We start from the raw sequence: 26732 nt of genomic DNA on the forward strand, positions 1-26732 counted from the left end.
AAAAACACACCTTAAAAACACACTTTAAAAACACCTTAAAAATACTCAAAAATATAGCAATAAAATGGAGGTAAGAGGAGACAGCTTTCAGAGGCGACATATAGAGTAGAAAATATTCCACTGGTAAAGTGAGACAGTTACTGGGATGAGATGTATGTTACGGATACACACACACACACACGCACACACACACACACGCACACACACACACACGCACACGCACTCATATCAATATATAAAAAAATACTCATAAAATGCAATAGGTGTACACGAGAGAGATTTATGTGCACACGATAGAGATTCATGTGTACACAAGAGAGATTCATGTGTACACGAGAGAGATTCATGTATACACGAGAGAGATTCATGTATACACGAGAGAGATTCATGTATACACGAGAGAGATTCATATGTACACTAGAGAGATTCATGTGTACACGAGAGAGATTCATGTGTACACGAGAGAGATTCATGTGTACACGAGAGAGATTCATGTGTACACGAGAGAGATTCATGTGTACACGAGAGAGATTCATGTGTACACGAGAGGTCCTGGCTGATAGGGAACATGTTGTGGCGTCCATAGCTTTATCTTCTCTTCCATTTCTCTTTCTCTCTCTTTATCTCTTTGTTTGTCTGTCTCTTATGTATGTATGCATGTATGTATGTATGTATGTATGTATGTATGTATGTATGTATGTATGTATGTATGTATGTGTGTGTGTGTGTGTCTAATTCACGACATAAACACGAGTACTGACTAACACAACCCCACAACCCACAACCCACAACCCACACTGACCTACCCTCTCTATATAGCCAGTAACGTAACTTAGACAATATATAGTTAATTGCCTATTGAATCTTTAATCGTTATTCGTCCATTCAATAGTTATGTTTTATGATTACAGAATTTCCAGATAGAATTGAATTTTTTGGGGTTTTTATTGTGCCATAAATTTTTAATACGGGTTTAATTGTTTTAGTGTAAAGAATTGACAATATTAGAGGTGGTGTGTTTGTAATAATAATAATAATAATAATAATAATAATAATAATAATAATAATAATAATGATAATGATAATGATAATAATAATAATAATAATGTAGATAAAATGTAATAAAAGTCTAATTAGTTCAGGCATATATTCTATTACCCATTAATCCAGTTACCCCATTAACGAATATACACCCATTACTTTTTTTTATCCATCAATCCATTACGTTATCTACTCATTTTACCCATTAGTATATTAAGTCATTTCACCATTAAAATATTTCCTCATTTACCCATTAAATCTTTACCCATTTTCCCCGTCAATCTATTGCCCCCTTTACCCATTAATCCACTTACCCATTTACCCATTACACCCCCTACCCATTAACACACTCACCCTCACCTCATATCTATCAAATCAAGAAGAAGAAAAAATGACATGGAAAATCCTGTCTAATTTACATCAAAACACATGACCAAAAAAACATCATTTATTTTCGCTGATGTTGGTAAAAAAAATCCGTAAAATCGAATTGAAAAAAAAAAAAAACATTGCATTCAATTTGGATGTATTTTTATTTTATTTTTTTTACATTTATGACATATCACTCACATCCAACTAATGACTAATATATTAATACTGGGAAGAGCAAAATACAATTATTGTGGTAATTATGAAAACAAAAAGATGGTTCGTTTTTGTGTGGTGATTTAATGGCCTGTTTTAGTGTTGTTGTTATTGTTATTGTTATTATTATTATTATTATTATTATTATTATTATTATTATTATTATTATTATTATTATTATTTATTATTATTATTATTATTATTATTATTATTAGTGTGTGGTGTGTCAGTCTGTCCGTGGTAATTCTAACAACATTAATACTATACCCTGGTGTGTGTCAGACTGTCCGTGGTAATCCTAACAACATTAATACTATACCCTGGTGTGTGTGTCAGATCTGTCGGTAGTGGTGATAGCCGCCTGGGACGCCGATGACGTCTCAGAGGGCACCAACGCCAGGATAACTTACACCATCCAGAAGAACGTGGTGTACGAGCCGACGGGGGAGGCCATCTTCTCCGTCCAACCCGAGACCGGCCTCGTCCGTACCTCCATCTGTTGCCTGGACCGAGAGACAACACCTGAATACGAGGTCCAGGTAGTGGCCACAGATGGTGGAGGTCTTCAAGGTGAGTACTGTGAGAGGTATGGTCCATTCTGTGTGTGTGTGTGTGTGTGTCCGTATGAATGTTTGTGTGTCCATGTGTGTCTGTGTGTCTCTATGTACGTCCATGTATGTATGTGTGTGTGTGTCTGAGTGTCCGTGTCTCACCTCAGGCACGGGCGTGGTGGTGGTGAGGCTGGTGGATGTGAACGACAACTCGCCCCGCCTGGAACAATCACAGTGGGACGTGGAGATAGACGAGACCTGGGGCCCTGGACCTCCTGATGACTCCACCCTCCTTCAGATCACCGCCCTCGACGCCGACACCTCCAACTACTTCTTCTACAGAGTAAGGACTTCTTCTGCAGGGTGAGGGGTTCTTCTACAGGGTGAGGGGTTCTTCTACAGGGTGAGGGGTTCTTCTACAGGGTGAGGACTTCTTCTACAGAGTAAGGACTTCTTCTACAGGGTGAGGGGTTCTTCTACAGGGTGAGGGGTTCTTCTACAGGGTGAGGACTTCTTCTACAGGGGGTTCTTCTACAGGGTGAGGGGTTCTTCTACAGGGTAAGGAGTTCTTCTACATAGTGAGACACTCGTACTACAGAGGAAGACATTTCTATCAGTGAGAAACTTTTAGTGAGAGAAAGACACCTTTAATTAAATCAGCGGCGACTGTCTGCTTAATGAGGGACTTATTTTTAATGGGGTCCTATTACCCCTTGAGTACGATGACCTAAGCTGTGGTGGAGACAGATATTACAGGTGTTGAGGCAGGTGTTACAGATGTTGAAGCAGGTGTTACAGATGTTAAGGCAGGTGTTACATGTGTCGGACAGGTATTACAGGTGTTGAGGCAGGCGTTACAGGTGCTGAGGCAGGTGTTACAGGTGTTGTGTCTGCTGCAGGTGGTGGAGGCCAGCGGGTGGGGCTGGGAGCACTTCGGCATCAGGTCTGTGGGAGCCGAGGGTCAACTGTTCGCCCTCCAGACACTTGACTACGAGGACGACACCCACCGGCGAGGCTTCAAGTTTATGGTGCAAGTGACGGACAGGGTGAGTCTTACACACACACACACACACACACACACACACACACACACACACACACACACACACACACACACACACTAAAACCAACGATCTTGACTTAAATTGTGTGTGAGTGAGTGAGTGAGTGAGTGAGACAAAAGGCCTCACTCTCAGCTAACCCTCCCCGTTTCTCCCTCCCCCCTCCTCCTCCTCTCCAGGGTCGCGGGGGATGGAGGGACGCTCGCCACATGGACGCCGCCTGGGTGTCCATCCGCCTGAGGGACGTCAACGACAACCCACCCAAATTCCACCGCCCACACGCCCACGTTACTGTGAAGGAGGACGCCGCCCCTGGTACCCTCCTGGCTGCCCTACCCGCCCATGATCCTGATATGGTGAGTACGCCCACACGCCCATAACTTTGACATGGCTTACACGGACACACACACACACACACACACACACACAACTTTGATCCCCTACACGGCAGCCATCACCTAAGCATCCCGTCATTCATCACTGAAATTAGTTTTGTCAACAGCATCAACTTATTAAGCAAAGGTAAAAAAAAAAAATCCGAAATGCCATAAAAAGTAATATTTGTTTACAACTCTGACGTGGAATTAGTGAATGAATCTCAGTAACGATCAATTCTATTCACTTTTATTCAACTAGTGAAGGGAAAAATTATTAATGAATACTGAACGAAGTGAATGACATACGAAGCATTTAGAGACGATGGTTGGGATGGTATTTGTCCTCTATGGTTAATTTGTTTTTTAATATATTGTTAATCTTCTTTGGGAGGTTCTTAAATAAAGCTCGTGGGAACAGTCGTATGATGGCAGAGTCTTTTTTACACACACACACACACACACACACACACACACACACACACAATACCTAACAGAGCACCGTAAGACCTAACTGACCTCGCTAACAAGCTTAACTCAATGGCCGACGAAAATTTCCCAATTGTTTCACACTCCAAAAGAAACACAAGAGAATTTTACCTGTGGTGACGTAGCCAGAGCACTGCCATGACTGTGTTAGTTACTCCTGGTCATTCATCCACTCCTGTTGTTGTGTGTGTGTGTGTGTGTTTGTTTATTTGTTTGTTTATTTACTGTTGTTTATTCTGGCGGGTTATTAATTGTTTGAAGACGATGACATAACTCCATAAGACTTACCGGTCACTGGGGCATAGTGTGTACAGGAGACAGCTTGTGCTCCCTCCGTCAGGTAGGTACTGACACTGACTCACAGACTGAGACATGGTTGTCCCCCCCACCCGTCACGAGGCGCTGCCCACAGTACCGTTAGTGACGTCTTGTCCACCACTAGTTATAATAAACACCAGTATGTGACCTGTTGACCTGTCATCTGTGTACCACAAGTTAACACCCAGTATGGTGTGTGTCCCGGCCCAGGGCGGGGTGGGGGAGGTGCTGTACCGGGTGGAGGGCGGCTGGGGCGCCCTCACTGTCGACTCTGAGGGAGGAGTCAGCCTGCGTCGAGCGCTGGACCGTGAGGCTCCTGACGGCGCCATAGGTGTGGCTAAGGTCGTGGGCGTGGACCGTGGGCGGCCGCCCCTCTCTGCCACCGCCACCCTCACCATCACCGTTACCGACGTCAACGACAGTCCGCCCGTCCTCCTGCCGCCCACAGTGTTCCACGTGACGGAGGACGCCGCCCCCACACTGCTCGGCTCCCTCACCGCCACCGACCACGACGTGTGGGCGCTGGGCCACGGTCCGCCCTTCAACCTCTCCCTGGCGCCCACCAACCCCGCCCACGTCCTCGCCCACATCAACCTCAAGTTTGATCCTCGTGAGTACATAAAGTTTGTTATTAATGTTGTCACGTTGTTGTTGTTATACAGCATAACTTAATATTGCTGCCGCCTCTTACAGTGCTCCACCCTAGCCTCTGGCCACACACACACACGCGCACACACACACACACACACACACACACACACACACACACACACATCACCTGCCGCTCACATTTTAGTTTCTAGGCACAAATATTATCAAAACATTATATAATGAGCCAATAAGACCTAATGATAATTGTCTATAATTCAACAAAAACTGACGATAATTGTTGACGTAATTAGAAATAAAGACTGACGGACTTTCAACAAATTTCATCCAGTTTTCAGAAGCAAAATAAATACAATAATTAAATAAAATCTTGGTACCAATGCTGTAACAATAAGAAGTAGACAAAGTAGGACTTGTTTTAACCTACCCTAACCTACCCTAACTTAACCTACCCTAACCTACCCTAACTTAACCTACCCTAACCTACCCTAACCTAACTTAACCTACCCTAACCTACCCTAACCTACCCTAACCTACCCTAACTTAACTTAACCTCCCCTAACCTACCCTACCCTCGCTCAATTAAAATCAGGGCAATTTCCTAAAAGTAATAAAACACAATAACAATTCAAATAGTAATTCCTTCATAACTAAAAATAAAAAGATAAGTTAAATAACATCAACGTTCATCATCTCGCGACACTCTCACTAACTCAAACTTCATCGATAACTTTTCCTCACAACACACTCGCATCATTTCTCCCGGATCTCTAGCCGGCGGGAAGCTTGACTCAGCTCTGCCGCTAACCAAAGGACTGCGATCAATGGAGGAGATGCGGGGATGCTGTGGAGTCCTTCAGTGAAGTCCTACCAAACCCTTCCCTTCCCTTCCCTTCCCTCCCTCTCCTTCCCTTTCCCTCCCTCCCCTTCCCTTCCCTTCCCTCCCTCCCCTTCCCTTTCCCTCCTCCTTCCTTTCCCCTCCTTCCCCCCTCCCTTCCCTCCCTCCCCTTCCCTTCCCTTCCCCTAAAAGAACTCATATGATGGCTAGCTGCCGTAAAACCTCTATATCAAGGGTCCGTTAGATGTAAAAACCTCCATTTAACGGATTATATAGAGATGGAAATCCGTTAATATCGAAGGTCCGTTATATATGAAATCCCCATCTAACGGATTATATATAGCTAGAAATCCGTTATTGGGAGGTTTCACTATATCTGGAGTATTCGTCCAGTAATGCCTGAGGCCATAGTCTCAAAGGTCCGACCATTAAAAATTTCTCATGACTATAAAAAAGTACCTAACCTAACCTAACCAAACTGGCTAACATAATATAAAACTACAAAATATACCCAAACTACACAGAGACAAGTTATACTAGAAACGTTCTCTCAGCACTAGGGTGAGAGAACGAGTACTGAGGAGGTTTGTGAGTACCGCCGGCACTAGACAGCTATGTATACCCAACTCACAGCACTAGACAGCTATGTATACCCAACTCACATCACTAGACAGCTATGTATACCCAACTCACAGCACTAGACAGTTATGTATACCCAACTCACATCACTAGACAGCTATGTATACCCAACTCACAGCACTAGACAGTTATGTATACCCAACTCACAGCACTAGACAGCTATGTATACCCAACTCACAGCACTAGACAGCTATGTATACCCAACTCACATCACTAGACAGCTATGTATACCCAACTCACAGCACTAGACAGTTATGTATACCCAACTCACAGCACTAGACAGCTATTCCTTTGATAGTTATTCTGTTCAGGTAGATATACACCACACATCACAAGAGCCTGGCAGCCTGACATACTCTTACAATGATGAAACAGATTGACTCACATTCTTACCACGCGAGTCCAGGTTATGAAACACATGATGAACACAGTCTTAATTATCAGACGCTTTTAGGTGTATTGGTGATGGTGTGTGTTACATCCTGTAGGGGGGTGAGGGGTGAGTGTTACATCCTGTGGGGTGAGTGTTACATCCTGTGGGGTGTATTTACATCCTGTAGGGGTGTGTGTTACATCCTGTGGGGTAGAGTGTGTGTTACATAAGGGGTGAGTGTTACATCCTGTGGGGGTGTTACATCCTGTGGGGTGGTGTGTACATCCTGTGGGGGTGTGTGTTACATCCTGTGGGGGTGAGTGTTACATCCTGTGGGGGTGTGTGTTACATCCTGTGGGGTGACATCCTGTGTTACATCTGGGGGTGAGTGTTACATCCTGTGGGGGTGTGTGTGCATCCTGTGGGGTGAGTGTTACATCCTGTGGGGGTGGTACATCCTGAGGGGTGGTGTTACATCCATCCTGAGGGTGGAGGTTACATCCTGTGGGGGGGTGGTGTTACATCCTGTGGGGGTGAGTGTTACATCTGTGGGGGGTGTGTGTTACATCCTGTGACATCCTGTGGGGGTGAGTGTTACATCCTGTGGGGGGTGAGTGTTACATCCTGTGGGGGGGGTGAGTGATAAAAGGAATCTCTCGTGTTTATTGGATATTTTCGTGATTCAATCCCTTTAGTTTCCGCCCACTTCCCTCGACAGGAGAAAAAAAATGATTCGTAATATTGGTAAATGTTAAAAGTTCATGGCTTCCTGCAGACGGGAGGAGCCAAGAGTGGTAAAGGTGGTGTTTTTTGTTGTATTTTTTTGTATTTAATTTGACTATGATATTCTACATGTAATTTCTGGAGGTATTTCAGACGATGGTTGAGATGAGAATTTTCTTGTTGGTCTTAAATGGTTGTTTGTGGTGTGTGGGTGTTTCTCTCTCTCTCTCTCTCTCTCTCTCTCTCTCTCTCTCTCTCTCTAATTAACTAACCTCACCTCTTAACTTGTCATGTGGCAGACCTGGACAGTGGACGGGGAGGGGCGGAGGTGTGGACAGTAGGCGCCGTGGACAGGGAGGAACACCGTCAGCTGCTGGTGGGGGTGTTGGTGGCTGACGCTGGGGGGATGGCCGCCACCCACACCGTCACCATCATCGTCGACGACATCAACGACAACCCCATGAAGCCCGCGGCCAAGACCGTCTACCTCTGGAAGACTCAGGTGTGTTAATTAACTTTACCAACAGGTGGAGGGAGTCAGGTGTGTCACAGGTATGTTATTAGTTCCAAGGTCTCACAATATTTACTTGAATTTTTACTTTTATATATAACTATATTTATATGTACAGTCGCCTGCACTTACACCTGGTACAGTATCTGATGCATTTTTGAGAGATGTAGCAACTCTGTGTTTGTTTATCTAGCAATCTTAGTCTAGGTAATATTGTGAGGTTCCTTTGGGTATTCTGGGAGTTTTAGTTCCATGTAATCAATGACAGAGTTGCCACATCTCACAAAGCGCACCAGCCACTGTACCAGGTGTAAGTGTAGGCGACTGGAGCTATGTATAGAGGGTACAGTACATGAGCCAATGGTGTTGTGTGCCTCAGGGCGGGGGGTCGGAGGCGCCCCTGGGTCGGGTGTACGTGGAGGACCCGGACGACTGGGACCTGGCTGACAAGACCTTCCGCTGGCAAGGTTCTCCTCACCCGCTCTTCTCCCTCAACACTCGTACTGGTGACATCTTCGCCTCCAGCCAAGTCAGAGCCGGCAGGTAAGTCTCCCCGACCCTCCCTCATCTCCACCTTTCCCTCCATCCCTCCCCACCATCACCTCCACCCATCTCTATCCTCCACCATCATCTCTACCCCTCCCTCCCTCAGGTCTCCCTCACCTCCACCTCTACCCCGCCACTGCTCTCGTCTCCTTATATAAACAGAATAAAACATGACTGTCCGCTTCGGAATGGTCTGTAGTCCCTTTGAACCTCTGTTTTATTGAGCACTAAACCTAATAGGTATTATCCCTAGCTTTAAGGTGGAAGAAAATTAAGCCTTTTAGGTCTGGAGCCCCACGGATCACAGACGAAAGAAGAATAAAACAAAAGACTATCTGTATCACATCACTCTCTTGGATCATAGACGAAAGAAAAGTAAAACAAAAGACTATCTTTCATATTACTCCCACGGATCATAGACGAAATAAGAGTAAAACAAAAGAATATCTATCGCATCACTCCCGCGGATCATAAACGAAATAAGAGTAAAACAAAAGACTATCTATCGTATTACTCCCACGGATCATAGACGAAAGAAGAAGATATAAAACAAAAGGCTATCTGAAACAAAGGATCGGATCTCTTTCTTGTCGATGAACGTCTGAGCTGTTAAGGATTGAGAAGGGCTTTGACTAATCACCTCTGAGACACGGGAGAGCTACTGACAGACTCACCACCACGACCTGTCACGCCCTCTGACACACACACACACACACACACACACAAACGCGGAAAATCTGTATCTTGGGTTTGGTTGTAATTTTCCGCTGGACATTTGTAATTGTTTCTGCTGTTTTAGATTGTATGTTATTATTGCTCTATATATGTATGTATGTATGTATGTATGTATGTATGTATGTACTTAAATTTGAAGGAATACTTTCAAGAACCGAACCCTTGCGGGTTTTTTTAATATATAATATTTACATTCGAAATTTTTTAACTGAATATGATAAAAAATATTAAATTTTATCTCTCGTGTCGCAAATTAATTCAAGAATCTTTCAAGAATTAATATATTTAACCAATTTTACTTGCTAATTTAATTATCGTTGCCAATATTAATTTATATACAGTGTCCCTTTTACACCTGGAGTGATATGTATCTTGGTTGCACACACCTTGATAATTAAATACCTGGTAATAACACACACACACCTGAAGTTCCCTCCCCGGGCCCTTGCAGGTAGAGTGATAAATACCTCACCTTCACACAGCCTTTCTAATTAGATATCTCCTGATAACATTCGCACCTGAAGTAATGAACCTCACTTTCTACACCATGACTTTCCGCCCCTTCCTCGTTTAACTTTCTCTCAGAACCTTTCATTAGGCGAAAGTTATCATCAACAAACCTCATTTTCTCAAGACATCAGGATCCAACTTTCCCCTGATGCTTGAGAAATCTGCCTGGTGGTGATGACTCGTGACCTGTGATCTATTGTGACCTGACCAATACGGGAGGTCAATCAGGCAGGTGTAGGAGGAAGGTGGTACACACACACACACACACACACACACACACACACACACACTGACATGGGTAATCTATTAAACTAAATTTATCGTCTCCTGAAAATCAAATTATTACCATCTAAAGTATTATGTCAGTCAGCTGGTGTTGCCCACATATATTAGATTCTACTCCTCCCGCCTCTCCCCCCGTACCTCCTCCCGCACCTCCTCCCGCCACACACTCAGAACAACACTGAGCAAGGAGTCAACCATATCATATCTTCTGTAGGTTAAAGGCAGTGTTAGACGGAACTACTTACTGAGGGGCTCGTTATGGTGTGGTGGTAATGGTGGTAGTGTTGGTAGTGTTGGTAGTGTTGGTAATGTTGGTAGTGTTGGTAATGTTGGTAATGGTGGTAGTGTTGGTAATGACATAGAAGAAAGGAGACACACACACACACACACACACACACACACACACACACACTTAATAACCAAACGCACTCTCTTAACGACAGACACACTCACACACACACACACTTATCTTTAACGAGGGGGAAAACGAACTGAAACATTACGAGTTTAACGAGAAGAAAAAAAAGTGACCTCGCTAATGGAAGGAAGGGTAAATTTAAGTGATCTGTGATTAATTGAGCGAACGAGATCTTTTGATACGAACAGGTGTGGTGAGGGTGTGTGATGAGGGCTTGGTACATTAATCACGGGACTTGAGGTGACACCGTGAAGGAGGCGCTGCTGGGGAGAGAGAGAGAGAGAGAGAGAGGGGGGGGAGGTAGAAATTAGATGAAGAGAGATAAAATAGTGGAATAGACAAGTAAAAAGAATGATTAAAACACACCACACACACACACACACACACAGACACATACACACCTGAGTCCTTCCTTTACCTGAACTTTACCAAATCTAATTAAGGTAAAGTTTGGTTATCTTAGAGGAGGTGCAGGACGTCTTACTCAAATCACCTCTACCATATTTACATAATCTTAGAAGGAATTTTAACACAAACCCCCAAAAAATTATACCTATTTAACAACACAATACTTCAGGGCTCAGTAAGGCTTAAACACACACGTATATATAATTAATTAGTGTTATATTATAGTTATTTAACACTTATAAGGAAAATATATATTGGTAACTATATTATTGTTGTTGTTATGAGGCGATGATAGATAGTGGTAGAGGTGTTTGTGGGAAGAGATTTTGAGAGATGTTATTTTTTTTATGTTATCGAGATATATGGTAATGAAGACCCGGCCAGTGACAACGAACGATTTCTTTAGGTTGTAGGAATCTCGTTCAGTCTTCTTAATGTGGTGAGGTGAGATACATAAGGAGTGCATACCAAACTTATTCTTCCTCTTCTTCCTACTCCTCCTCTCCTCCTCCTCCTCCTCCTCCTCCTCCTCCTCCTCCTCCTCCTCAGCAGAACCATCCATCATCACCTCCCTCACACTCTCAGCTCTCATAATGCCATTCAGGAATTCCTCAATGACCTCATAATCTTCTCATGCGTCTGACCCTCGAAATGTGATGACCTTTGACCTGCATTAGTAAAGATCTTCGTAGAGTTTCTTGTGTTGCTCTTTTGTTTTTAAAGGTGAGGATTGTGATTATTTTTCTCCCGTGTGTGTGTGTGTGTGTGTGTGTGTGTGTGTGTGTGTGTGTGTGTGTGTGTGTGTGTGTGTGTGTGTGTGTGTGTGTGTGTGTGTGTGTCAGGACCCATAAGCCAGGTGAGTGTCCCTCTTACAGGTATGAGCTTCAGTTCACGGTGAGCGACCATCTGTGGGGGCAGCGAGACGTAGCAGCCAATGTGACGGTAACGGTGAAGGTGCTGACTCCTGACGCCCTAGCCCACGCCTCCCCCGTCACTCTCACGCCCACTACGCCCGCCCACCTCACCCGGGGATGGACGCCAGAGGTGATTGTAAAGACTTTGTTTACTTATGATAATTAAATGAAAGTTGTTGATTATATGATTTGTCTCTTACGCTGTGGCTCTGTGTTTGTTGTGGTGGTGAGCAGCACGGCGGGGGCGGCCTGGGACGGGTGATACAGGGCGTGTTGAGGGTGGTGGGAGAGACCGCCCATACAGTAGAAGTGGTCAGTGTCTACACCCACCCAGATCCCGCCCACCTAGACCACCCTCGTCCACAACATCCCCCATATATCCCCGCCTCGACGACACCCACCAGACAACACCCACAAGTTCCCCGTGATACTCCTGAAGGTTGGTTAAGTGACCCCCAGCACGCCCCTTCAGCCTGTGTGTGGGTCAGCGTGAGGGAGACGCCAGCAGGTTTTATGGACCCCGTCAAGCTACAAGGTCTTCTGGCACTACACGCACAGCAGGTCAGGCACAGAGAGTCAATCGTCTTTATCCTCCTCCTCCTTCAGTAGTTCTCTTAACCCTCCTGAAGTAATAATCACAAGCTCCAGTAGAAGGTCTAGTCTCCTCAGTCACAGGATTAAATAGAGATCCTATAAATTAAATGTATATGATGTAAGATTATGTTGCTGTTGCTATGGTTATATGAATTTATGTTTGTTGGTTATGTTATATCTGAAACTGTCTCTCTGTCTGTCTGTCTGTCTTTTCCCTGCCGTATACAGCTGGAGGAAGCCACCAACCTGACGGTGGTGGTGGAGGCCCCGACGAGTGGGTCTAATGGAGGGGTACGAGGCCCTCCACATCCCTCCCTCCACCACGGCGGCCCTCCTGACCCCTCCTCCGCCGCCTCCCGTGCCTCCACCACCCTCCCTCTCCAGGTAATATATACAAAGAAATATATAACTCAGAGATGACGGCGGCAACACTACATTACATCACCAAATATTAAAAAGTTTGTTGGTAATTAAAAATATTGACTTTTAAGGGGAAAATATACAGTGATGCAAAAAAAAAATAACCAAGATTAGTTTAATGTTTTGTTTATTAAGATTTGATCATTTTTTTGCCGACTCTGTTAAAGATAAGATCATGAGTTAACTATCATATGAGACACTCTGTTGGATAGGGATGATTCACACTAACTTAAATTGTTTCTATAAGTTTATCTAGTTTATGTAAGACACGTACATGACACACACACACACACACACACACACACACACACACACACACACACACACACACACACACACACACACAGGTAATCAACACACTTCACCTCATCAACAGGTAGTGGACACCAACACGACTTCCCTGGTCACGCCCCTCCTCACCCGGGCTAGCGACTGTCACGCCCACGAACCTGAGACGTGTACGCCCATCTCCTGCCTCAACGGTGGGCGCTGCCTCCCTTCATCCAGCGGCAACAGGTGATGTATCCCAAGTACTCAAGTGTTAGGTTAGGTTAAGTCAGGTCAGGTTAGGTTAGGTTAGGTTACAGGAGAGTTACGGGAGATAAAGTTATGAACCCGGGAACTAACGAGGGAATTTTACCTGTGGCTTCTCCTCGTTAACCTTTCACTGTTGTTACTGTATACGCCACCACCACCTGATACTGTGAGACAGACCGAGAAACACACACAGAGACAGAAAAAGAGACAGATACAGAACGAGAGAGACAGTAATTGACAGAGAGAGAGAGAGAGATACAATCAGACAGACAGGTAAAGAAACGGACAGTTAGAGAGGAAGAAAAAAGAAAGAAAGAAAGAAGACACACAAACATAGAAGAACAAATAACCAGCAAGAGAAACAACACACTTTACACCGCACACACTTAACACACACTTAACACACACTTAACACAGAGGGCAAACTGTACATTTGGTGGAAGTGTGTGGGTGTGTGGGTGTGTGTGTGTGTGTGTGTGTGTGTGTGTGGGTGGTGTGTGTGTGTGTGTGTGTGTGTGTGTGTGTGTGTGTGTGTGTGTGTGTGTGGTGTGTGGGTGTGTGTGTGTGTGTGGTGTGTGTGTGTGTGTGTGTGTGTGTGTGGTGTGTGTGTGTGTGTGTGTGTGTGTGTGTGTGTGTGTGGTGTGTGTGGGTGTGTGTGTGTGTGTGTGTGTGTGTGTGTGTGTGGGTGTGTGTGTGTGTGTGTGTGTGTGTGTGTGTGTGTGTGTGGGTGTGTGTGTGTGGTGTGTGTGTGTGTGTGTGTGTGTGTGTGTGGGTGTGTGTGTGTGTGGGTGTGTGTGTGTGTGTGTGGGTGTGTGTGTGTGTGTGTGTGTGTGTGTGTGTGTGTGTGTGTGTGTGTGTGTGTGTGTGTGTGTGTGTGTGTGTGGTGTGTGTGTGTGTGTGTGTGTGTGTGTGTGTGTGTGTGTGTGTGTGTGTGTGTGTGTGTGTGTGTGTGTGTGTGTGTGTGTGTGTGTGTGTGTGTGTGTGTGTGTGTGTGTGTGTGTGTGTGTGTGTGTGTGTCTGTGTGTGTGTGTGGGGACAGGTGTTGATATACTAACATGGACTTGTATTAACGCTGTGTATAATATGTGTTAAGGATACATACATGTGTACCTGACGGAGATGTGTGTGTGTGCAGGTGTGTGTGTCCTGGGGGGTCGTGGGGGGCGCGGTGTAAGGTGCTGGGCAGGACCTTCTCTGGGGCGGGGTGGGCGTGGGTGAGGCCTCTCCCTCCCTGCCTCCCCACAACTATATCTCTTAAGCTCCTCACACGCCGACCACACGCCCTTCTCCTCTACTCCGGCCCCCTGGCACCCGCCCCACCACTCCCTAACCTCCCGCCCACGCCCATGTTGGCTCTGCAAGTGTGGCGTGGGCGGCCTCAGCTGCTGCTGGAGGGAGGCGCGGGGGCGGTTAAGCTGGAGGTTAACACCACAGTCAACGACGGTGACTGGCACACCATCCACCTCCACCTCCACCCTCACGTGAGTTAACTGTTGTAACTGTCACACCCTCCCCTTCCCCTCCCCTCCCCCTCGTGTTTATGTATGAAATATTTATATCCTCAGATTTGTTTACTTGTTTTAGAAAGTCTTCATTAAAACTAAGTTAATTATTTGTTCAGTCATTAAGAGTGTTGATATAACATTAATTACATCAATAAGAGGAGCCTCAGGTGTGGTGTTGGTACAGGGTGTGGCCGTGATGGTGAACGTGTGTGGTCACAGCCGCGGGTGGGACAACGACACACTCGACGACTCTGACTGTGTGGCGCGGGCGTCCTGGCCCAACCCTGAGGGCGTGGGGGCGTGGGTAGGGCCAGGTCCCCTCCAAGTCGGTGGGCTGGCCCACACGGCCCCCAGCCCGGCCCACCATGGATGGAGTGAGGCGCCCACACCCCGCCCACTAGACGGCTGCGTCTCACACCTCACAGTCAACAGTCAGGTGAGGTCATGACCGATGACGCTTGACACACTGTGACTCTTACACCAGCGGTGGTGGTGACGGGGGAGGCAGACGATGCCTCAGCTAACTCTCACGCAGCTTTATTGCAGCTGGTGGACCTGGGGGAGCCCGCCTACAGCAGGAACAGTGAGGGCGGCTGTCGGCCACAGGAGGCGGCCTGTCGGGACACTCGGGGCAGTTGTGGACACCAGGGCCAGTGTGTGGGCGGTCTGAGCCACCCTGAGTGTGAGTGTGAGCCAGGGTGGGCGGGTCCCTCCTGTGCCACGCCCACCGTGCCCGCCACTTTAGGGTCGTCGTCCTACGTCAGGTTGGCGCTGTCCTTCACGCCGGGGCCGCGGGTGGTGACGGCACAGCTGAGGGTGAGGACCCGCGGCACCCGTCACGGCCTTCTGCTGCACCTGGCCACACAACAGGACGCCTCCACCTTCACCCTATACGTATGTTGGCCGCCGTTACCTGTGTCAAGGTGTCTCATGTTGCTCCATATATCAAGATCCTGTTCTCTATTATTAGTGTGTGTGTTATACTCTACAGGTGCGGGGAGGAGTCATGTGTGCCACAGTGTCAGGGGCGAGGTGGGCGGCGCGGGTGGCCTGTGTGGAGGGGCGGCCGGTGGGTGACGGCGCCTGGCACACCGTCAGGGCTGAACGTCACGGACACAACCTGGTGGTGAGCGTGGACGACGGTGATGGCTGGCGACGTAACGAGTCTCTCGTCTCTTTGGAACAACCTGACGAAGAAGACGAGGGTGACGAGGACAAACACTTACCTCCTGACGTAGACTTATCTGAAGGAGTGAGTGTGGGCGGCATGCCGGAAGTTGTGGGCGTGGCGGTGGTCAACGTGCTGGATGACCTGAAGGGCAGTAAGTAGCGCTACAGCTGGTGTTCACACAACATGTCGGGTCATTCTGCTGTCACTTCTTTATCACTTAATAAATATAACGTGTTCAGACTCAGGCGCTATAAACTGTACTCATATTATATTACTGTGATAAACACCTCAAATATATCCTGTAATATGGTGCCCCCCCCCCGACCCCCTCTGCCGTGCGTCAGGTTGTATTGACGACGTGCGAGTATCGGGTCGCCACCTGCCGCTGCCGCCTGCCGTAAATGGTACCAGCTGGGGGCAGGTGACCACCTGGCAGAATGTAGAATCTGGCTGTAATGCCCCGGACGCCTGCCTCAACACCACCTGTGACGCCCCCCTCTCCTGCGTCTCCACCTGGGGCGCCACCACCTGCAGGTGGGTCTTGTCTCCAGCTGTGTACAACATTCACACGAACACCATCTGTGTATGAGTGTGGTAATAACACTACTGTTCACCAGCTGTATAAGTGTGGTAATAACACTACTGTTCTCCAGCTGTGGTTCAAGGAGACAGCTGGTGGGCCGCAGCTGTCAGGACCTAGACGAGTGTGTGTGGCGGCCATGTCTACACGGCGGCACCTGCTACAACCTGCGGCCCGGGTTCCAGTGTGTGTGTGGCCCGGGCCACGCTGGTGACCACTGCCAGTGGACCAACCTGGCCACCGCGGGCCACCCACTTACCGCCCCCGTGGCCATCGCTACTGCCGCCGTCTCTCTCCTCCTCCTGGGTCAGTGATCTTACAGTCAGCCTTTGTCTAAAAGTCTTTAAGCACCTTGACTACAGTAGATGATATTTGTAACACGTAATAACAATTATGTATTAGAAGTCCCATCAAAGACACACACACACACACACACACACACACAATGTTGAATAGTGCACTTGCCTCCCTCATTGTACACGTCTTACCCCTGTACACTTACCCATGTACACTCAGCATAACTATGAGTACACCATCAGACGCTCTAGCTAATGAGGTAACACCTAATAAGTCACCGTGGTGTTCATCCTACTGACAGTGGTGATGGGGTTGGTCATATCACTGAGACTGAGGCGACACTGGTTCCTGCGGGAGGCTGCTGGAGGTGAGAGCAGCCAGGAGGAGACGGTGGTGGAGGTGAAGGGCGCCACACACGACACTGACCAAGGAGATGCCCAACACAAAGCTTTTCTCGAGTGTTTACAGCTTAAGCTCCCTCAAGCTCAGTGTTCACCGCTTGGGAAAGGTAAACTAATTGGGTTTGTTGATGTTTCTAGTGTGTTGTTATATTAGTTTCTTGACAATAACCTAATGTAACCTAACCAAATTAAACTTAACTTAACGTAACCAAATTGAACTTAGCCTAACATATGTGTAGCCTAACCTAACCCAACGCAGCAATCATCACACACAGTCAGCATCGCCTCACGCTCTACTTCACTTTAGGAGAAAAAGTTGCCGCCAGTCAAGACAGTTCCTACACTACCGGTCTCCCAGTCAGTGCCAGTGTACCGAAAGCCACAGTAGTACCGGTAACTTCGAGTATACCGGGTGGCGTGGGCGTACCGGTAAAATCCACTGGCGTAATGAAAGGCGTGAGTTTGGTTGGCCTTGACCCTCTACCAGCCAAGGACGACCTCAGGGCTTATGCTTATGAGGGTGATGGTTCCTCCGCCGGCTCTCTCTCGTCTGCTTTATCAGGTCAGTAACCAGACAGACACTTAAACAACCATTAACCTCAAGTACCAGTTATTAGCGAGTCATTAGCAGCCAAATTTAGTCCTTGTAGAGAGATACGAGAGTAATCCAACCTCCATCACTGATAATAATCCACAGAGGACGATGTGTAAGGTAATTAGGAACACCTCTGTAGAGTGTAAGGTATAAGGTAATAGGTGAGGTCATTATAGGTCATTTATGTCGATGGTGGGTGTCGGTAGTCAATCAGAGATCTTGTTAATGACCCAAACAGTGACTCGTAAACACACTTGGCTCAAACTAAGCCTATTGTGGAGTCTATCATGTTAGTTATTATCACTATATTGGTTTTTTTATGTTCTATTCTATCATCTATTATCTGTAAACTTTCATTATTTTACCTGGATTGAATAGTTTATATAATAGTCATCTATCTACCGTGTCTGTTTGTCATTCATAAAGTTAGTTTGATATTTTTTTCATTATTTTGTTCATATTCCACCATGGCTTCTCCCGGGCAGGTCTGAGAGAGGAACAATCTGACGAAGGAACCATAAAACCAATAGTTCCTGAGTTCCTGGAGGTGATGGACTTACTCAAGAACCTACCAGAGGCGACGACGTCCCCTTTACTACTGACGAAACAAGATGATCAGAGCCTCAAGAGGACTAAAGACTCCCCAACAGCTAAGAGTCGGGCACAGAGTATAAGTCCGCAGTGTACGAAAGGCAAAATTTATTCCATAGTGAGTAAAGCTCTGAGTTCATCTCCTCCAGACACGACGCTGACACCCAAATCTTCCCCCGGACGCATCTCAAAAACTCGTGGTGAAGAGGAACAGTTAACAGTGTGTTGAGACAGACAGACAGACAGACAGACAGACAGACAGACAGACAGACAGACAAGAGAGACAGACACTGATGATGTTTAATAGAATCAAATGAAGCACGATAAAGATTCAAACTCTTACTTGGTTGATTTTGTAACCATGATGTAAATATATGTCTGGAGTATTAAATTTCAAAGTACAGGAAGCATTGATCTGGGCTGATCTACGCGATTCTCATCTCTTGGGGAAACAGTTTAACTACAAAATCAAACTGGTAAGAGAATTATTTATTAGTGTTTTCCTTCCTGTAAGAGTCGTGATTTGGTCCTTCATCACATTCACTAATTAAAAAAATATGTATAACTGCTTCCTTGGATATCAAACTACCATCACTGATCATTAAGCGCCATCACACTATTCACTGAGAGTTAATGCAAGACAATTAACCCACTCACTTAATTACTGCACCTTTTAAACTCCCTGCCATAAGGCCTTGAATTGCTTCTTACTACCCGCAGTACCTAAACATAACGATAGTCGTCTCACACCAAGTTGACAATCGTTTTAAAACACTGCCTAGACAACAGAGACAGGGTTATACAGTAAGTATCTTAGAGCGACCCTCACCCTCCTCGCTCCAGTGGTGACGACAGACTGGCTTCAAGGGTGACAAGAGAACCATTTTATAGAGATCTGAGAATGACGAACTAAAGTCAATTTTTAACATAGTCGTGTAGGGGATAACTGAGGCTGTGAAATGGTTTTGTGTCTAATTACTGTTTTAACTTTTGGTTTTTGTGTACACGTTCTACCTTTGTCAACAGAGGAAATGTATCTCCGACTATTTTATACGTTTATAGAATATCTCCATTATACTTATATGCTCATGTGAAGTGTTTATTATTATCCTTTAATGGTAGAGATCACCTGAAGATTAGACACCCAAGGTTTATTTCACCTTGGGATTAACATAGCGTAACCGAACATAGTGTAATCCTAATTTAACCTTATCTAACCTTATCTAACCTTATCTAACCTTATTTAACCTTATCTAACCTTATCTAACCCTCAGGTAGTGTTAGGGTGTTTGATCTTCAGGTGATATAACGTGTCACTGTGTTATTGTTTATGATGGAGTTTTGTGTGACAGGAATGAAATCAATATTATGACGTGTTAGAAAATATATGGCATAGTGTACAAGCCTTTACACACACACACACACACACACACACACACACACACACATGAAATATAGTAAGGCCATAAATCTCACAGGTGACAAAAATTATTACTAGCAACCGCGGGTGACCAGTTGGGTGAGGAGGAGGAAGAAGGGGAGGAGGAGGAGGAAGGGGAAGAAGAAGAAGAAGAGGGAGAGGAGGAGGAGGAGGAGGAGAAGCTGACAGGTGGTGAGTGAATGATGATGTTGTACCCCCCCCCCTGTTCTCTCATCTCATCCTCCTCACCTCCACCCCTCCTCCACTCCTCACCTCCACCACCCCCTCTCACCTCAAGAGAGAGAGTCCCCTTAGAGAGAGAAATAAAGATAAATAAAGAGACAAAACAAACGAGAGAGAAGTTGGTAAAAAAAAGTAACGCTGGGAAATTAAAAATAACACATCCACACGTCTCAACGCCCTGCCACCCTGACAACAACACCCTGAGAACAACACCCTAACACCGTGACAACAACACCCTAACACCGTAACAATAACACCCTGACAACAACGCCCTGCCACCCTCGACAGCGTAAGGTAATAACATAAAAAAATGGTTGGTCCCCTCACTTGTGGATGGCCGACCCTGACACCAGCTAAGCGTAAATGTGATCACCTTTAATTAATAATGATCTTACACCCCTGAGGACTCAAAAGGTTGTTATCGTACTCAATGGGTTAAGATATCGTACTCAAGAGGTTAAGATATCGTACTTAAGATATTGTACTCAATGAATACATAGATAGATAGGTATACGGGTCTGGTATATGACTTGTTATCTACGTATGAAAAAGGTTAATCCCATCGACCAATAAGAAACCAGCAAGGTAACGTTTAGCCAATAAGAGAGCAGCACGGGAAAACACACAAACTTTCGTTATGGAGTGAATCTTTAATGACAACATCGCTTTCAATCAGCCAATAGGGAAATAAGTTTGGGCAGTAAGACATAAGAGGGACCTTTTCTATTGGCTCTTAAAAATGACTCCTTGAGAGAGCGGAACTGTTGTGCTTGTTTCACCCACCTGCCCGTGTAGCTCGCTGATTGGCTGATAATTTTCGAGTAGTGACTGGATGGTTCATTAAGCTGTCAACAGATGGCGCGGGAAGGTCTATCACGAAAGTCTGTAGTGCACTAGGAAACTTACATTGTGGTGGATCCTGTTCTTCCGGAGGAGAATTCTGATTGGGTGACTATTCCGATGCTCATTTGCCATTGGCTGAATCTTCTTCCCATGCTGTTGTGTCGTTTAGTTAAAGGACTCCAACAATGGCGTATGTGAGTATTGTGTTAGGGTGATATTTGTTAACTCGTGGCCTTGGTGCTTGTTTGTGTTGTTCAGAGACAATGTTAGTGTACAGAGAGGAAGAAATTATAGTAATAATTCCATCACAGTAACATATAGACACATACACTCACACATGTACACACACATAAATGCACACACACACACACACACACACACACATATGTTAGGGTAGTAATTAATCATCAGGTGATATAAACTGGGGTGTATAATCTTCAGGTAAAAAAGATATATAGTCTTTGTTAAACTAAACCTTAACACAAGCACCCCGCGTTCACAACACAGGGAATTATTCTGCAAACACTGACGAGTGATTTGCATTGTGTGTTAAAATTGCGTCATCTGTTCACTTGTCAGGAAGATGGGGGGGGGCGGAACTGGGTGGTGAAGGAGGGGTGGCGAGGTGCTGGGTGGTGAAGGAGGGGTGGAGGTGCTGGGTGGTGAGGGAGGGGTGGCGAGGCTGGGTGGTGAGGAGGGGTGGCGAGGTGCTGGTGTGGTGCTGGGTGGTGAGGGAGGGGTGGCGAGGTGCTGGGTGGTGAAGGAGGGTGGCGAGTAGTGAGGGAGCAGTGGTTGGGATTTGGGTGGTGAGGAGTGGGTGGAGAGGAGCTGGGTGGCGGACAGCTGGGTGGTGAGGGAGTGGGTGGCAGGGAATTGGGTGCTAGGAGAAAACTCGTCAACACTGCCAGTCCTTCACACAACAGCTGCCCCGAACCCTGAACCTCACCTCACCTTACCTCACCTTACCTCACCTCACCTCACCTCACCTCACCTTACCTCACCTAACCTAAGTGAGGTTTTGATGGCTTAAGAGGTTATCATCATACTCAAGAGGTTAATTAACATTATACCTTACAGTACATCACAGAGCTAGAGTAGGAGGCTGGGTGGCTGGGTGGCTGACTGGCTGGGTGGCAGGCTGGGTGGCTGACTGCCCGTGTGGTATTAGTAGGAAGAAAAGTGTTGAATAATGTACACCATAATTAGTCTGGCGAGCATACGAAGTAATTAGCGCCATTAATCCTTCACACACACACACACACACACACACAGCATAATATAACAACTGCTGTTCATTAGAGGTGATCAAGCTGTACCACAAAACAGCATTAGGTCATTTATTTCAACATTACAGCAGCGGTGAAATAAGCACAGCGACAGTGACGAGGACAGTGACAGTGGTGAGGACACACACACATCCTTCCCTCCACGCTTCCCTTCCTTCATTTCCTCCTCCTTACTTTCCTCCTTCCCTTCCCTTCCTTCATTTCCTCCTCCTTACTTTTTCTCCTTCCTCCCCTTCCCTCCCTTCCTATTCCTCTATTTCCTTCTCCTTCCCTCACTTCTTCCTTCCTCTCCCTCCCTCCCTCCTTCTATCTCCCTCCTTTTTCGTTATCATTCCTCCTCCTCCTCCTCCTCCTCCTCCTCCTCCTAGTTTCCGCCAGTAGGAATTAAACGTAAAGTGAAAAACGTGTGTGTGTGGAAAAGTGATCTATAAGGAATGGAAGAGTATCAGGCTGTGGAAAGGGTGACGTTAAGGGGATTGGATTAAGGGGTTGTCGAGAGTATGAGGTTGTAAGGTTAAGGGGTTAGGGTTATAATCTAAGGGTTAAGGTTGAACGAAGAGGTTTGAGATTAAAGGGTCGACCTATCGCTCCCCTCACTCCCACCCCTCCCCCTCCCCGACCCCTCCCCGACCCTCCCCCCTCTTCCCCTACCTTCGAATGTTTCCTCTGTTGAGTGGCGTCGTCGGCTGGCTGATGGTGTTTGTGTTGGAGCAGTGAGGGAGAAACGGCCTCTCCAGACTTCATTACATCTAGAGAAAACGTGACGTCATTGAGGAAGAGGAGGGAGGGGGAATGGGAAAGGAGGAGGAATAGGGGAAAGGAGAGAAGAGGAATCGGAGAGGAGGCGAATGGAGAATAAGGGAGGAAAGGAGAGAAGGGAGAGGATATACTGGTGGTGTTTCAGCTCCCTTAGGTCCCTCCTTAAGGGTGGTGACGTAAGTGTATATGGGATCTCTTGTGCCCCTGTGTGTGTGTGTGTGTGTGTGTGTGTGTTTAAATAAAGAAAAACACACCTACTGTAGACACATCAGAGTACCAGAGTAACTACGACTTTGTTACTGAACCGTAGTTGAAGTTAATGAACCGTAGTTGAAGTTATCCAGAGAGACGCGTTTGTTACATTTACAGTAAAGGAGGAACAAAATTCACACGATCTTTTAGAGAATTGAGATAGAGGTTACGGTGGAGTGTGAGAGGCAGTAGAGGCAGAGGAATGATAACGTCACCCACAACAATGGCTCTAACTGACCAACCTATCCTGCCTGACCTGCTCTCTCTCTCTCTCTCTCTCTCTCTCTCTCTCTCTCTCTCTCAAATGGTCTGGCGGGCTGCGATGGACAAGGTGGTGATGGTGGAAATAGTCAGAAGGATGGTGGTGGTGGGGATGGTAGTGGTGGTGGGGGATGGTAGTGGTGGTGGGGGATGGTAGTGGTGGGGGGGGATGGTAGTGGCGTGGTGGGGGGATGGTAGTGGTGGTGGGGGGGATGGTAGTGGTGGCGGGGATTGCAGTGGTGGTGGGGATGGTAGTGGTGGGGGGATGGTAGTGGTCAGTGATGGTGGTGGGGATGGTAGTGGTGGTGGGGATGGTAGTGGTGGTGGGGATGGTAGTGGTGGTGGGGGGGATGGTAGTGGTGGTGGGGGACAGAAAGTGGTGGTGGGGGATGTGGCGGTGGGGGGATGGTAGTGGTCGGGGTGATGGTGGTGGGGGATGGTAGTGGTGGTGGGGATGGTAGTGGTGGTGGGGATGGTAGTGGTGGTGGGGATGGTAGTGGTGGTGGGGGATGGTAGTGGTGGTGGGGGGGATGGTAGTGGTGGGGGATGGTAGTGGTCGGGGGTGATGGTGGTGGGGGATGGTAGTGGTGTGGGGGATGGTGAGTGGTGGTGGGGATGGCAGTGGTGGGGGGGATAGTGGTGGGGGAATGGTAGTGGTGGGGATGGTAGTGGTGGGGGGATGGTAGTGGTGGTGGGGATGGTATGGTGGGGGGGATGGTAGTGGTGGTGGGGATGGTAGTGGTGGTGGGATGGTAGTGGTGGTGGGGGATGGTAGTGGTGGTGGGGATGGTAGTGGTAGGGGTGATGGTAGTGGGGGAGATGGTAGTGGTGGTGGGGGATGGTAGTGGTGGTGGGATGGTAGTGGTGGTGGGGGGATGGTAGGTGGTGGTGGGGGATGCAGTAGTGGTGGTGGGGGATGGTAGTGGTGGTGGGGATGGTAGTGGTGGGGGGGATGGTAGTGGTGGTGGGGATGGTAGTGGTGGTGGGGGATGGTAGTAGTGGTGGGGGATGGTAGTGGTGGTGGGGATGGTAGTGGTGGTGGGGGATGGTAGTGGTGGTGGGGGATGGTAGTGGTGGGGGGGGGTGGTAGTGCTGGTTACTCACACAATATTGACCAAACACCAGTAAGCAATGATCAAATGACGTATAAACGATCCCAAGAGCCCTTAATGGTTCACAAGATTCATTTGAGAAGATAGAACCGTCTCTTTTAAAGGTCTATAATCTGTTTACTGCCGCGTTGAAGAGAGTCGGTGGGAGGCAAGACGCTACTAGCTAAATATCTCGCCACGCCGTCACAGTTGTTCATTCTAACACCGTTCTACAAGGAGACACACATACATATACGTTAACTTTAAGATTCAACATGTATAGGAACAATACAGGTATACATACAATATACATAGACAATACGGATATACAAACAACTAAAATAATTTATACCTTCGTGGCATCAGGTGAAAAACAAAAGCAGATCAGAACCGCAGCGAAAAACAAATGATTATCGGGTGATTTCATGCGTTATTGACCTTTAAATGAACTTAATCTGTCAGTCAAGGGTGATTAACAGGTGTAATCGTCTGTAATTAAGCTTCATGTGGCCAGACTCTTCACCTGTGTGTGGTTAGGTGCTAATTATGTTGATATTATTATTATTATTATTATTATTATTATTAACAACACTAACACTAACAATAACAACAACAAATAACTCCAACAACAAGTAAAAACAGAACATAGTGGTCGAGGTATGGACAGTGAGGAGGAGGGAAGGGGATGGGGAGGGGAAGGGAGGGGGGAGAGGGGAAGGGGAGGGGTAGGAGAGGAGGAGACCTTGAGAGAGTGTAGTTTATCTTGGTCTGTAATGAAGTTATATACTGCCCAGAGATCCGTAATCCTTCCTTCCCCCACCACCACACAGTCCAGCATCGAGACTTAATAGTTTGTTGTAGCGGTGTTGTGTGGTGGTTCCTGGGTGTGTTGATGTTACTTTCCTGTTGTTATCTTTTGTATATTTCTGCTGTTGTTGCCTTGGTGTGTGGGTGTTGTTACTTAAGTCTGTGGGTGTTGTTACTTAAGTGTGTTCTTGCCGTTGCTTCCTTGGTGTGTTCCTGTTACTTCGATGTGTTGCTGCTGTTACTTTTAAGATGGCGTTCCTCGTTCTTGTGTTTCTTGTTTTGAAGTGTTTTTCTAGTATATAGGGTGCAGGGGTGCATGGTAGGGTAGGGTGGGGTGTACGTGGGTGTAGGGTGCACGTGGGTGTAGGGTGGGTACTAAAGGGGTGTAGACGAGTACTAGTTCCATCATCAATACAAAAACACCTATTACTGTACTCATTTACTACTGAGTACACAAGACCTACTAGAGTACAAGGAATAAAACGCACTCCAACTCTCACCCGGTAACGAAACCTGTACTTGATGTTACGAGTAGAATGTTCTAACCACCGAACAACCTAACCTAACCTAACCTAACCTAACCTAACCTAACCTAACCATCCCTCACCAATAATGTAACGAGGAAATATACGTTGAAATAATACCTTAAAGTGACCTAGCAATCTACTCTGTATTTATTAAGCGTTATGTAAGTGCTGTTACCTGAGTTATATTTCCTGATCTGAATATGTTTTAGCGTTAATTTTGTAACATACTTAGAGCTCTGGAAAGGCTTAGTCAGGGTAATGTTACTGGTGTTGTGTTTGTTCTTTGTTTGTGGTATTTGTTTGTTTTTGTTTTTTGGGGGGAGGTGGCAGGGGTAAACACATACTTTTAATTTTTAGTTGTTTATTTTATTTTTATTTCAAGGGGTAAATTAAAATCCCAGACCCGAATATGGAACCGAATTTGAACTCCTATATTAAAAAAGATATCTCATTTGGGTAGGTTAGGGTAGGTTAGGGTAGGTTAGGTCTGGCTCAAACACAAAGACCTTTATTGTTATTTACATATTCTGATAAAAATGGTAAATTTTTAACTTGCAAAAATGGTGACATTAAGGGGGCTTTTCTTTCAACCTCTCCCTCCCTCCTTCCCTGCCTTCCTCTCTC

The 26732-nt window shown here is 46.4% G+C and overlaps 2 protein-coding genes across 2 annotated transcripts in view; both read left to right on the forward strand.

Moving 5' to 3' along the window:
- LOC121855233 (putative neural-cadherin 2) overlaps window positions 1-13697 on the forward strand; it is a 77540-nt gene extending 63843 nt beyond the window's left edge. The window contains exons 7-17 of the mRNA XM_042350113.1: window positions 1963-2196; window positions 2345-2520; window positions 3077-3223; window positions 3418-3594; window positions 4630-5029; window positions 7901-8103; window positions 8492-8655; window positions 11890-12058; window positions 12163-12489; window positions 12751-12906; window positions 13319-13697. Coding sequence (XP_042206047.1) covers window positions 1963-2196; window positions 2345-2520; window positions 3077-3223; window positions 3418-3594; window positions 4630-5029; window positions 7901-8103; window positions 8492-8655; window positions 11890-12058; window positions 12163-12489; window positions 12751-12906; window positions 13319-13462 — 2297 coding nt within the window. The 3' untranslated portion in view covers window positions 13463-13697. The remainder of the gene's footprint in view (window positions 1-1962; window positions 2197-2344; window positions 2521-3076; window positions 3224-3417; window positions 3595-4629; window positions 5030-7900; window positions 8104-8491; window positions 8656-11889; window positions 12059-12162; window positions 12490-12750; window positions 12907-13318) is intronic.
- An 840-nt stretch (window positions 13698-14537) lies between these two features.
- On the forward strand, window positions 14538-19708 carry LOC121855234 (neural-cadherin-like). The gene is made up of 9 exons (XM_042350114.1): window positions 14538-14960; window positions 15169-15420; window positions 15531-15878; window positions 15976-16306; window positions 16500-16689; window positions 16809-17041; window positions 17334-17540; window positions 17741-17995; window positions 18514-19708. Exons 1-9 carry the CDS (start codon window positions 14826-14828, stop codon window positions 18846-18848), a joined length of 2286 nt encoding a protein of 761 aa, XP_042206048.1. The 5' UTR covers window positions 14538-14825; the 3' UTR covers window positions 18849-19708.
- Window positions 19709-26732: the final 7024 nt, after the last annotated feature.

The sequence above is a fragment of the Homarus americanus genome, unplaced genomic scaffold, assembly GCF_018991925.1.
Source record: "Homarus americanus isolate GMGI-L3 unplaced genomic scaffold, GMGI_Hamer_2.0 scaffold60559, whole genome shotgun sequence".
NCBI classification, from domain to species: domain Eukaryota; kingdom Metazoa; phylum Arthropoda; class Malacostraca; order Decapoda; family Nephropidae; genus Homarus; species Homarus americanus.

Bases quoted from the DNA above. Each gene is read 5' to 3' on its own strand.
- LOC121855234 (XM_042350114.1), top strand. From the start codon at position 14,826: ATGTTGGCTCTGCAAGTGTGGCGTGGGCGGCCTCAGCTGCTGCTGGAG. The intron at 14,961-15,168 runs GTGAGTTAACTG...GTGTTGGTACAG, and splicing joins ACCTCCACCTCCACCCTCAC to GGTGTGGCCGTGATGGTGAA. The intron at 17,042-17,333 runs GTCAGTGATCTT...TCCTACTGACAG, and splicing joins CGTCTCTCTCCTCCTCCTGG to TGGTGATGGGGTTGGTCATA.